At 39.3% G+C, this 12,136-nt stretch overlaps 1 protein-coding gene across 2 annotated transcripts in view; it reads right to left on the reverse strand.

The window, feature by feature from the left end:
* The window catches only part of LOC126925624 (beta-1,4-glucuronyltransferase 1), a 58,033-nt gene that overhangs the window by 6,998 nt on the left and 38,899 nt on the right, over positions 1-12,136 (reverse strand). For both annotated transcript variants that reach the window (XM_050741390.1, XM_050741391.1), the window contains exons 2-3: positions 5,678-6,224; positions 1,034-1,411 (exon numbers count right to left, since the gene is read on the reverse strand). In XM_050741390.1, the coding sequence (XP_050597347.1) occupies positions 1,034-1,411; positions 5,678-6,043 (744 nt within the window). In that variant the 5' untranslated portion in view covers positions 6,044-6,224. The remainder of the gene's footprint in view (positions 1-1,033; positions 1,412-5,677; positions 6,225-12,136) is intronic.

A 12,136-nucleotide genomic window follows, 5' to 3' on the forward strand; every position in this document is an offset into this window, starting at 1 on the left:
TCAAGGTTCGCAACCTGTTCAAACGTTGAACATCAAGTCAGGTTCTCCGGGAGTTCAAACACTAAGCATCAAAGGTCCACAACCTCTTCAAACCTTCAGCATCAAACCAAGTTCTCAAGTCCAAACCTTCACCATCCAAGGGTCACAACCTCTTCAAACATTCAGCATCCAGGCTCCAAACTCTGTTCAAACTTTCAGTATCCAGCCAGGTTCGCAAGGAGTTCAGACTTTGAACGTGATTCAGCCTCAACGCGATCAAACTTCTGCAAACGTGATAATGGGTCCTCAGCATACCAAGACTGTCCAGGTGATCCACCCTGGCCAAGGTGGCTCTCAAACCAACGTAAACATCGTCCAATCTTCACCGAAAGAGATTGACGTACCTGTTGTTGAGAAGATTACTCGTACGGAGAAAATTGTGGAGCCTATACCGCAAAGAGTGGTTGTTTCTGAAGTGGAAAAGGAGATCGTGGCTCCTGTGGTGCCTATTTTTAGGGAACAGATGGTTCTTGATCCAGAGTATTCTTGTTTAGTAATAGAACCAGAAACTATGCCAACTTTTTTTAAGCACTTTCATTTTAAACCAAAATTCTATTCAGCTGTGAAACCTAAGATGTTGATCAAGCAACCTATGAGGGTTTTGGAGGTTAGGGAACGCGCCTTGATAGGTGTATAGAAAGCAGCACTCGATGTAAGAAAATATTTATTTATTTATTTATTTATTTATGTAAATTGAAATCTGTAAGGATTGTATGAAGTAGAATAATTTATTTGCTCTTTCTAAGATCTTTAAGAGCAGAAACCCATTGTAATTGGTGAAATAAAATTGAAATAGCACCTAAATTTGATTATACTTATTACTTTTTCAATATCTCAAACCGTACACTTCCATAATAACGACCTACTGAGGATAGATACGATAAAGTAATTCAAAACGTAAACGCAAGCATTTTCAAACTAGATGCAACATTAATCGGTCCAACAAATAGGACATAAATAAGATACAGAAAGCAAGGAAGTCATTAATACTCACCATTTTTGGCACGTGTTTGCTACTGAAGAATACATGAAAGGTGACCAGCTGGGAGACCAGAGAGCTGCCACAGTTTCTCGAGTACTTGATGGCGTCGAGGGTCGCCGCGAAGTCTGTGCCAGGGGCGTGCATTGCAATCGATATCGGCGCTCTCCATCGCTCCAGCAACGGCTCCAGATTGTCCAGGAACGTGTAATCCGCGTGCGTGGTATACGTCACGCTTTCCCAACATTTCACCGCCATGCTCATCGGCACGTAATTATAGAGGACCCAGTAATCACCTCGCTGCGCTCTCCTCGGTTCCGAGGATTTTTCGTTGCACTGCACCGCTTCTTTTAGGCTCATCGCTGATTCAACGACCGGCAAACCGTTCTTTGCCTGTAACAGAAATACCAAATTGGTTAATTGGTGGACCCGAGGCGAACCAAATTAAGTCTTCCGACCCTGGCAAAGAATATTGGTGCTCAAATCTGACTCAAGCGAGAAGTAAGACATCGCTTCAAACTTATTCCAAAGCAAAACCAATTAGAAAATCTAATCTAACTTAAAACGTGATTCCAATTGAAAGGAAACTGTTTGTCAATTATAGGGATCCCTAGACAAACTCCTAGGGAATAATGGTTCCTTTACATCGAGGTATAGGAAACAAATACGATATGAAATACAATCTAACAGTATATAAGCAGGTCACACGATGCAATTTCACTCTTGAACCTATTCTCGATAAAACATAATACCACAACGGTTGCCTCACTTACTTCCTCACAATCTTCTATACTGAATTTTGCGCGTGACATTACCGGCATTCCCCTTTATTACTAAATTATTGCTAGATACAGTTTCTTGCAGCAGTATCCATCAGAAAGGTCGTAGAAGGAGATGGTAAAAGCTTTCGCTCCAATTTTGCAGAGTGACGGGATGGGGAAAGGCGAAAGGGGGCAGGCGGAGATACACGTTGAAGTTTTCCCTTTTGAAATATTGAACTGCAAAGCGGTAGGAGGCGGCTTCTGAGCCCGGTTTTACGCGACTTAATTCCTCTACGCTCCCCTAGGAAACTGCGAAAAACTTGATTCGCGAAAAAAGGAACCTAACCTAACCTAACCTTAAACGCCTAACCTTAGACCTACGTATATCGAACAATCGGTGAATTATACAGACTTTTGAAGACTTTCGGATGACGAAACTTATCCGGCTTAATTTCAAGTATTTTGAAATTGGACACGAATATTACTTATTTGAAATTTCGTCTCTTTTTATATTCTTACCGATGGAAATTTTCCAGCCATTGCCGTTCCCATTATCGACGAGCTAAGCGAACTAAAGTTCTTTCCGAAACGTTTGAAGGTAAACAGTGTAACTTGAAACTTTAGATGTTCATGGTAGATTAAACAATTTCAATGCGGTTACTAGAATGATGTTGAACTGTTATGTACGTGAATGGGTAATCAGGTAGCATACAGTTAATGTTAAAAATGGTTACACTGGTCGCAGCTAGTATCTCGAATCTCAGTTCACGAACGTTATCGTGACTACCGTGCATACGACAATGTAAGAGCGATCACTTCTGAACCCGACGTAGTTTCTTGAAAGGGTCGACAGATCTTATCCAATGATCAGGATTTTAAACGAGGTCGAGTCACTTCTCATCCAGCGGCGAGAACAGTTGAATTTTGGATGAAAGTCGACCGTTTCGGGCAGAATACACTTTTTTCCGCGATAAGATCTGGCGAGATAAGGCCGGGACAGAAAATATCCACGACGATGGGCACTCTGTAATCCAAGAACCCTCTACTTGGCTCATAGTCCTGTCATATACAGCTTGCATCGACCCTGTCGAAACGTAATTTCTTCGATATCGCGAAATCAAAGTATTCACGATTAATTTTGAACTTTACTAATTTTATGAAAATCCAAAATATTTAATAAGTAATTATAATTATAAATAATATTATATACTATGATTTTTTAAGTATTATCATTATCAGTAGGTTTTTCGTGAAAGATATATTTTCCATATCGAATTAAAATGAATTCTACGTGGAAAATTTCACGAGCAATTTCATATCCAATTATCGAATTTTCTACCAACGATCCCATATTTTCCATTTGCTATTAAAATCGTCTTTCCACGATGAATTCCATATTTTCCATATATAATTGCATATAGAATTTTCCAGCAACAATTTCATACTTCCCATTTCCCGTGTGAATGGATTTTCTTCCGTCAATTGCACATTCGATTTTCCATATCTAATTACAATCAATTTTCCAGGATCGGTTCCACATTTTCTACATCCAATCGGAATCAATTTCCCGCGATCAGATTCTTATTTTCCACGTGCAATTAGAATCAATTTTCCGGGATCAATTCCACATTTTCTATATTCAATCGGAATCAATTATCTGAGGTCAACTTCAAATTCAATTTCCACCTTTTCCATATCCAATTGCAATCCGTTTTCCGGCATCAATTTCACATTTCCCACGTGCAATTGGAATCAATTTTCCAAGGCCAATTACAAATTTTTTACGCTCAATTAGGCATCAGTTTCACATTTTCCACGTGCAACTGCAATCAATTTTCCACGACCAATACCACGCTTAATTAAAACCAGCTCCACAATCAACCATAATAGGATCTATTTTCCTTCGATAATTACTTCAGAATGGTGTTGACACAACAATGTTAAACTTCACCCAGAAACACAAGACGTAGAACCAAGTCGTAGAACGGATTAGTCATCCGGGATCCGGGCAAGTCGTTTGATGGAAAGTCCGATAGGACGAGATTTCTCTCGTCGTTTTTTGCTCAATTATCGCGGCAACGCGCGCCATTGACGTTACTTGCATGGGATCGAACGTGATTATCGATCGAAGCCGAGGTAATCTGTTCGAGATTGTGATGCTAGCAAATGGTACGCGGAGAGCTGTTGATCGAAACAACGATCGATCCGTGAAATTGGTTATGGTTGACGGTATAAATAGCCAACCTGTGAATAATTCATTGATACTTAATGTTTATAATCTTATGGTCTAAGACCATAATCGATTTGAGTCGATTTCGTTTGATCTGGTTTGATCAAGGCCTACCTACTGCCATTGACTATTCGATATCAGTTTTTCGATCGACGTGTTCCCTTCTGAAATCAGGATCAGTCATTTTATGGTATGGAATCGAGGTGCAATTTACCTTGCTAAATAGTTATTAATAACGCTAGCAGTCACAACATTACATTGTCATAATTCATCGTCTCTACAGAGAAAAATATAAATACCAAGAAATATTGGTTAATTATTTCCTGGCCTTTGTACATGCTAGCTGTCTAGGTGAACAGAACATCGTGTCTCTTTTTACAACCAACAGGTGACGCATACCGGGTTTTCCACAGACACACTTTGCTTTTTTATGAATTTGTACTGATGCAGAAGTTCTTTTCTCCTCCTCAAAGAAAACTCGTTTCTTGTAACTTGTTGGCAATATTTTCTACCACCTCTCTTCGTTTATGCTATGCATGTGTATAAGCAGCTTAATATAGGAATATATGGAAAAACGAATATGGAATTGTTTGTGGAAAATCGAGTATACCATATAACAATGAGTTTGTTGAAATTTTGAGGCACAGGATACGTTAGCCTTTTAGATTCTCAATTATAGATTGTCGTTATATTTATTTAGCTCCTTCAGACGATCCCAAAAAATCCACTTTTAGCTCCTCTTGGTTCTATTTAGTTCATGGCATTATCTTAAATATGGGCGATACTACAAAGAACCGCTAGAAAGATGGCTGAATAGCTTGCGTTAGATTATTCTTTTCAAAATAATGCACACATTGTCCCATGGTAATTTTACTTAGAAGCTGAATTATTTAAGTCTCAATGCGCGTATTGTTTGCACATCGTAACGTTCCTCTTTGAACATGTTATGGCGCGTTCACACCAAGCGAGCGAATGTTCCCTCACTTTTCCATTGTATCCTATTGTATTGGGTTTTCCTTTACTCGTCTGAAAGGAAGGCGTTATTGCAAGCCATTTTTCTGCTTCTCGTTTGCCACGAGTCCAGTCTTTGACCATTCCATCCTTCTGTCTTTGCCGGACCTATCGCTTCAGGTGACCCATATTGGTGAAATTTAGCGAAACAAGAATGCACCGCTGAGGTTATTACTCGCATCAAATAGCTTCTACACAATGGCGAAAAAAAATGGAAAGAGTAAGAGCCACAGTGAAAGAAAGATCGTAAAGCAAAATTATAATCGACCCGCATCGCGAATAAATACAACGGATATCATCTCAGAATTCCGCATCGTTACTCGCATGATAAGAAGAGTATCTAGTTACTAAAATATAAAAGTTACTAGCATTCACATGCCATATGCCATCCTCATAATCACTGCTAGTAACTTCAATTTCCTCCAAATTTCTTCCACGTGTCATCCAGTGAACTGATGTTCTCAGCCTCTCAACAGGGCTGAAATAGTTTCAAGTCTAACTTTTACAAACTTATTCCCCTTGAAAGCGTTAGTTCACTGAACTGTGTTTAAAGTGCTATTCCCTTTAAGGTGTAATATGTGTACGAATACAGTGTTGCGTCTGACTTTACTTTTGCTCGCTACAGCGTAGCCAAAAATTCTGAAGGAATCTACTCACCGTCTGATTATGCCTGTGCTCTGGCCCGTCGCCGTTCTTGTTATCAACCTTGGCCTCGTTGGTCGTTGGCCTCGTGGTGAGCAACCTCGCCCTGGCTAGACTGGTCGTGTTACCGCGTGCGCTCTTGTTCGAGGCATCCTTGATGGCAGGCACAGCTGACGACGTGGCGCCCTTTTGAGTACCATTTACGAGGTCCACGGCGCCAAAGGTCTCGGATTGCAACGGCGCCGCCCAATTTGTCGGCGGTTCCTCGATCCAGGGCCCGGAGGAGCCGAAGTGGGCGCACACGTAGAGCAACACGCAGATGTTGAGCACCACCGACACCCGAAGTGCCCAATTTCTACGTAGTATGCTCAACATGCTCATCGCCAGCCTCCTCCAGGACCACGAACCGGTTACCGTCCTATGGAGATCGTAACCAAGCGCAGATGGATGCGTTTGCTGTTCTCTTCCACCACCTCCCCACCCCTATGGGGCCCCTGATGCTCCGCGATCAGGATCTGAGCATTGTTGGCCACAGCTTCGACCTCCTCCCTCTGGTTGCCCTCTGAAACACGAATTAGCCTTCGTTACGGCCGATTTCCTCGTAATTCAATTTTTCTTTTATATATCGCACTTTCATCAGCGACCTGAACGCAACGTATTCTACGGATTGAAGGTGTTTTAAGAAATTGCTATACTCTGCGATCTCGTGGCGAGCACTCTTCCAACGACAAGTACTCTTTAGCCTTGCTTCGAGCTTGCTGGCCAGTCTCCTTCAAATTGGCAACAAATTCTCTGGATTCTAATAGCAACTACTCGGTGATCTCTGTGATTCTATCTCGATGCTGTTGATTGTAGCTTGATCGCGCCTTGATATAGTGACTTTTACGTCACAACATTGGATGCCGTGTTGCAAATATTTACCTACTTCGCAAATACATTGTATAAGCTTACAGACAATATTTGTCAAATAACACGTCATGAAGCTAGCGTAGACGGTGTAAAATCATTGTAGCATATTTATCATTTATATTCGTTTATTGTATTCGTGGAATTAGAATTTCCATTCGAGATTTAATGGATTATCGGTTTGCTCGTGGCAGTGTCAAACGATCTGACTAAAATTAACTCGTCTTTATTGATTTATCAACTCCGTGACCAAAGCAGTCCCTGATTAACAAACGAGCCCGTCTCTAACAGGTTTAATAATTTCTACCGGGCCTACGTGGATTTCACCGGCCATTGCATAAACCCGGATCGTGATCCCAGGACGATGCATTCTGAAACGGCCGTCCAGAGAATCGTTAACGACTTGTTAGTAACTCAGTTACCTAATTCCATCCATCGGTGATAATGACACTCTGCGGTTGGCATCGATTCTTTTCCCCACTTTTATTACGCATCGATGACTGCCAACGAGCAATGACGATGCTTTCATTGTAAGATCCGGGGCCATTAAATGCTCGACACGGTTCATTACGAGAGATAGGAAAAATAGCCGTAAAATTAATGTTTCGTTTTACGAGCGTCAAATTAGTATCGGTATCGAGTTATTGCGATTTGCAAAGTAAGTGAGTTTTAGCGCAGCTGCCAGCTTCTCAGAGGCCGTATTCAACGACTTCGTTGATCGTAAATTAGAGAAAAGTGCGTTGAATAGGAATTACGAAAGCGTGGAATTGCACGTAATGCAGAAAATGCACAAAAATATATGAAATGTCTAAAGTATAATGATCGTTATGATATCTTGCGGATGAGGCAAATTCCTACTGGTTGGTTACTGTACTCGGTGCGTGCATCTGATACATCCTGCGTCTCAGAGATCATAGATAAGCCGCGACAGAAACGATCGAAATTAATCCACGTAAAACAGCTGATTTCATAGAAGCGGAAAAAAAAATGTAATTATTAGGTTGGCAACTAAGTGATTGCGGATTTTGTCAGTACTACCTAATGACAAAACCCGCAATCACTTAGTTTCCATATAGGGACAGCAATTCGACAGCTGTCTGACACATTAACAGCAGACCCATCCAAAGTTCAGGAGTACTGTAACTCCTGAAACCCTAACAGCAACACATGCACAACGCGTCCGCCATTTAGTCCCCTTTGCTTTGGGCTGGCATTATCTGAGAGCGTGCTCTTTGTCATTCCTACCCTTGTATCGCTGCCAGGCAACTGTACAAAGGCCTGTTTCAGTCGTCGAACAATTCTTGGGCACAGTTATTAGCAACGAACGACGACGGGGTGGAAATTGGCGCGGCACTTTGTACCGCGACTTAATACAATATATGTACAGCAGACAGCAGTTTCTGAAGTTGAATTGCACGTCGGTAGAAGAAGTTAGGCAACATTGTACTGGGAGCCACGCGAAACGACGTATTGCTTCCGATGATTATTGCCCGAGAATGGATCCAACGAAGGGGAAACCGATTTACGCTAAGCTTCGCGATTGCCTTTGCAATTTTTTACGCCATAATGCGCAGGTATGTGGTTTTTGTTAGAGGAGGATGTTACGGAAGATCTGTTCGTAGAGATTCTTTGGTATATTTACGCGTGCCGATAGGTTAGGGTAGGTATTGGGTATTTAGGTTAAGGTAGTTTCTTGATTCGTGTCATTAGAATGCGAACATTTACGAACATTTATATTTTGATGAATGATAGTCGAAACTTGAAGTCTTTCGGGTAAAAATCTACTTACTATTTATACGAGTAAAACTTTCTTTTAATTCTTATTTATCTCGGGACACACTATATATCGGATATTTACAAAACTATAGACGATAAATCGTAGATTATTAAAAAGGGTATTTTATGTCTAATAAACGTATATCCAAAGTCATTCCATTTTTGAGTAACCAATGTTTAAAAATTTAGGAGTTAGGCGCCTGACGTCAGGCAACCTGCCATGCGCCGTTCCTATTGACGCGCTCGTACGAAACTTTTAAACAGCCAATTATGCGGCACCCTTCCTAACCTAGAATAATTTATAAAATTATTCCTTTATTTAAATTCAAACGAATTCGTAATAAATTATCAATGCTCTGATACCGTTAATGCAAACGTATTTAAACGTAAGAAGCGAGGAAGTTGAACCCTTCGAGCTCGATGTTACAGTTTATCGTGGCAAATTCTACGTTGACTCGATCGCCACGTATAACATTACTAGAAATAATGTGTGCGTAATAACACGGTAGAAACTCGATTATCCGATGGGAGACTGAAGACTGGATTAATCGAAATTCCGGCGGGACTCGCAACCTCTAAGAAAAACTTGAATATAATTGCCAACTGTGTTGCTTTAAAAAGTACATAATTAATGGGTGGGAATACAATTTCTCGATCTTTAAGCATGATATTTAAACTGATTATGTAAAACATTCTCTAAATTGAGGGGAAAAGAAAGGGAAAAAGTATTCGCGTGCTGGAAGACGTTTCCGAGACCGATTTTAGAGCTTGGTATGCACTTCATTAGGATAATGAATCAACCGGTAATGGGACAGTCCTAGTTTCGTCATTCTTTTTTCCATAACTTTCCAATCTTCTTGACTCTCTACAAGATAATACACGATTTGAAAAAAGATGTTTTTAGAAGTTTTTTTTTTAGAATTTTACGTGATAAGCGATCGTTCGAATATGCCTTTTAATTTTTTAGGTTAAGAATCAACCTATAACTCGAGAAATTGTCTGTTTGTTGTTACGAGTTCCTTTATTACTTTGTTGCGACGATAGACAATTGTTTGAACGTGTTTTTCAATTGTTTAGGTTAGGTTCGATATAGATTTTGATCGAACGTTAGGATAAGGCTAAATTTAGGTTAGGGTTTCAGGCTTCGGCAATGTGCTTGGAATACGTTCACAGCTACGTTCTGATTAGATTTTGGTCAGGCTTGGGTTACGTTCTAATTATGCTTAGGTTATGACAGCGCTAAATTTTCATTAGATTTAAATTACGTCTCCACTATATTTTAATTACTCTTTGAATTAGATATCTGTTCCGTTGGACAGAATTACGAGGTATTATATTTAGATCTAAATTTAACCTAACCTATATTCTGATCTTATAATTTAATGTTTAGGCTATAATCGAAATTTAAATTTCATTGGATTTGATCTACGTTGCCTTCAATCTCAATTCGAATTCACATTAACCACTTACTTTGTACAATATATTTTTTATTCACAATCTTAAGTCTACTTGGAGGTTCAACTTAATTATTAATCTAATCATTTCTGAGAAGTTATGGCAATATGTAATTCTATTTTAAATTTAAATCGAACGTACGTCGTCTTTAAATCTCAATTTAAATTCATACTAACTACTTGCTTCGTATAATATATTTTTTATCTACTAAATGATCCAGCGTTGTATAAGAAGTTGATTAGCTTTCGAAAGTAGCGAGAATGGGACACCGTTTCGCGAGTTTCGACCAACGATTACGCCAGCCTGTATAGTTAATCGCTCGACGCGAAGAGAAGACACGAGACGAACGAACGGTCGACGAACTTGTCGTATTGCAAAGTCATCGCGGTGTAACGTAGCTGGGGGGCAAGAAAATCGATGCAACTGTTAATACGAATGATTCATCAGCACTCAATTACCGTGCAAACGCACGAGATGTTACGTAGTCGTGACTCGTACACGTCGAGGGCACAACATTGAAACCATTTGTCGTCGCATCGTGGCAATAGCTTTCAGTAGCCGCTTTATCTCCCTTTACGTCATGGAAAAAGATCCTATCAGGTTGAATGACGATGGTGGGACACCATGCTTATCTATATCTTTCATTTATATCGTATCATAGGTTCATTCAGATAGAACAATTTAATTTATGGGTTCAACTAGAAATCAGGTTTCCTATATATATATATATATGCAAGGTTAGGTTTATAAGTTGAATTTTAGGTTAGATTAAAATTGGTTCAAATTTCCATTAAATTTCGGTGCATCTTTTGGCATACTTGCGTTAGATTCGAATTACGTTTGGGTAAAAGTTTCTCCACTTGAGTCAGACTATTTGTCTGTCCTTAAGGCCAGGTCTGCGTTTGGCTATTCACATTTAGATAAGTTTGGCTTAAATTTCTGTAAAGTTCGTTTCACCTAAATCTCTGTTCGAAGATATAAGTTTGACTCGAATTAAACCATTCATCTCTTTCCTTCTCTCTTTTACACAGTTAAATGTAGGTTAAGTTTGAGATAATCATTCATCTGTTATCATACAGAATGAAATATTAAATCTGACTTAGATAGGTAATCTAATCTTACCGAAACTTAGGACGAATTAAATTTTCCAAGCGACGAACAACGATTCCTTTATAAATAGCCATTGTTAATTCCTTTTGAGGTTATGGTACAGGTTAGGGGACGGGAAGAAAATTGGAAAGAATTCAGAGGTTATTATCAGCCTATAACGATAAGAAATATACTTACTGGAATTTAGAATAAAAATTAATTATTATTCTTAATGCTATTTCATATTATTCTGGCGATGATCTGACAAAGTATCGGCTTGAAAATGTATTTTTCAAACGTTCCAAGAATCGTAAATCGTAACTCGTTTCCCGCTAACCATTACGATTGGTTCCGGCGATAAAGCCGGGCGGGTTGTTTAAAAACAATTTCGCTTGTCGCGCGCAGCCAACGTGATGCACAACATTAATATGCACTTCCGCAGAGGATGCGCCGCTCTAAGTACACGATGTATACCAGCGTGTATTTATGTTGATAAGAATGAGAGGATCATCGGAGGAGGGGAGAGAAAATCGCGTCTGCGTTCTAAACTGATGGCGTAGAAAGCGAATAAAGTAGAAAGAAATTGTTTCTACGCTCTACTGGCTATGTTGGCAAGATCTTGGATACCTGATGCGAAACAGCCGAACGAATACAGCGAGGTTATAAGATAAGTAAACTGTAAGTACGAATAAGACGAACGATATCGGTTCTTTAAAATTTTACGTTTTATATATGGTAAAATAAATAAATTGCAAATGGCGAAAAAATACACCGACGAACGTTGTTCGATAAAAATTTGTATATTTTATTTATTCTTGTATTTAAAACACGAAACACGAGGACTGTGTAAAAATATGGTGAATAAATAAAAAATAATAGAAATAATATTAATAACGTTCCTGTTTTTAGTAAAATCGTAGTATATATAATAGAACGATATAAATATAGATAAACCGTGAATGTTTATTGCAAATTCGAAAATATCGGATGAAACATCTTTTTGAACAGAATCGCAGTTTACAGAAATTTGTGAATATTCGACGAAATATTTGTCCGAATAGCGAAGCTGGTTTTTCTTTTTCAAAGCGGCTGTATGCCTCGCTCAGCTAGGGATATTGGAATTATTTTTTTTTTACTGATTGGTACACCGTCGAGCATATGAAAGCGAAGTTACCAACTTCAAAAATTCAAAGAGATTTTTACGCCTTTTCGTGCAATTCGATCAATTCTCCTCCTCCTCCTGCTCGT

Source organism: Bombus affinis, chromosome 16 (genome assembly GCF_024516045.1).
Source record: "Bombus affinis isolate iyBomAffi1 chromosome 16, iyBomAffi1.2, whole genome shotgun sequence".
Lineage (NCBI taxonomy): Eukaryota > Metazoa > Arthropoda > Insecta > Hymenoptera > Apidae > Bombus > Bombus affinis.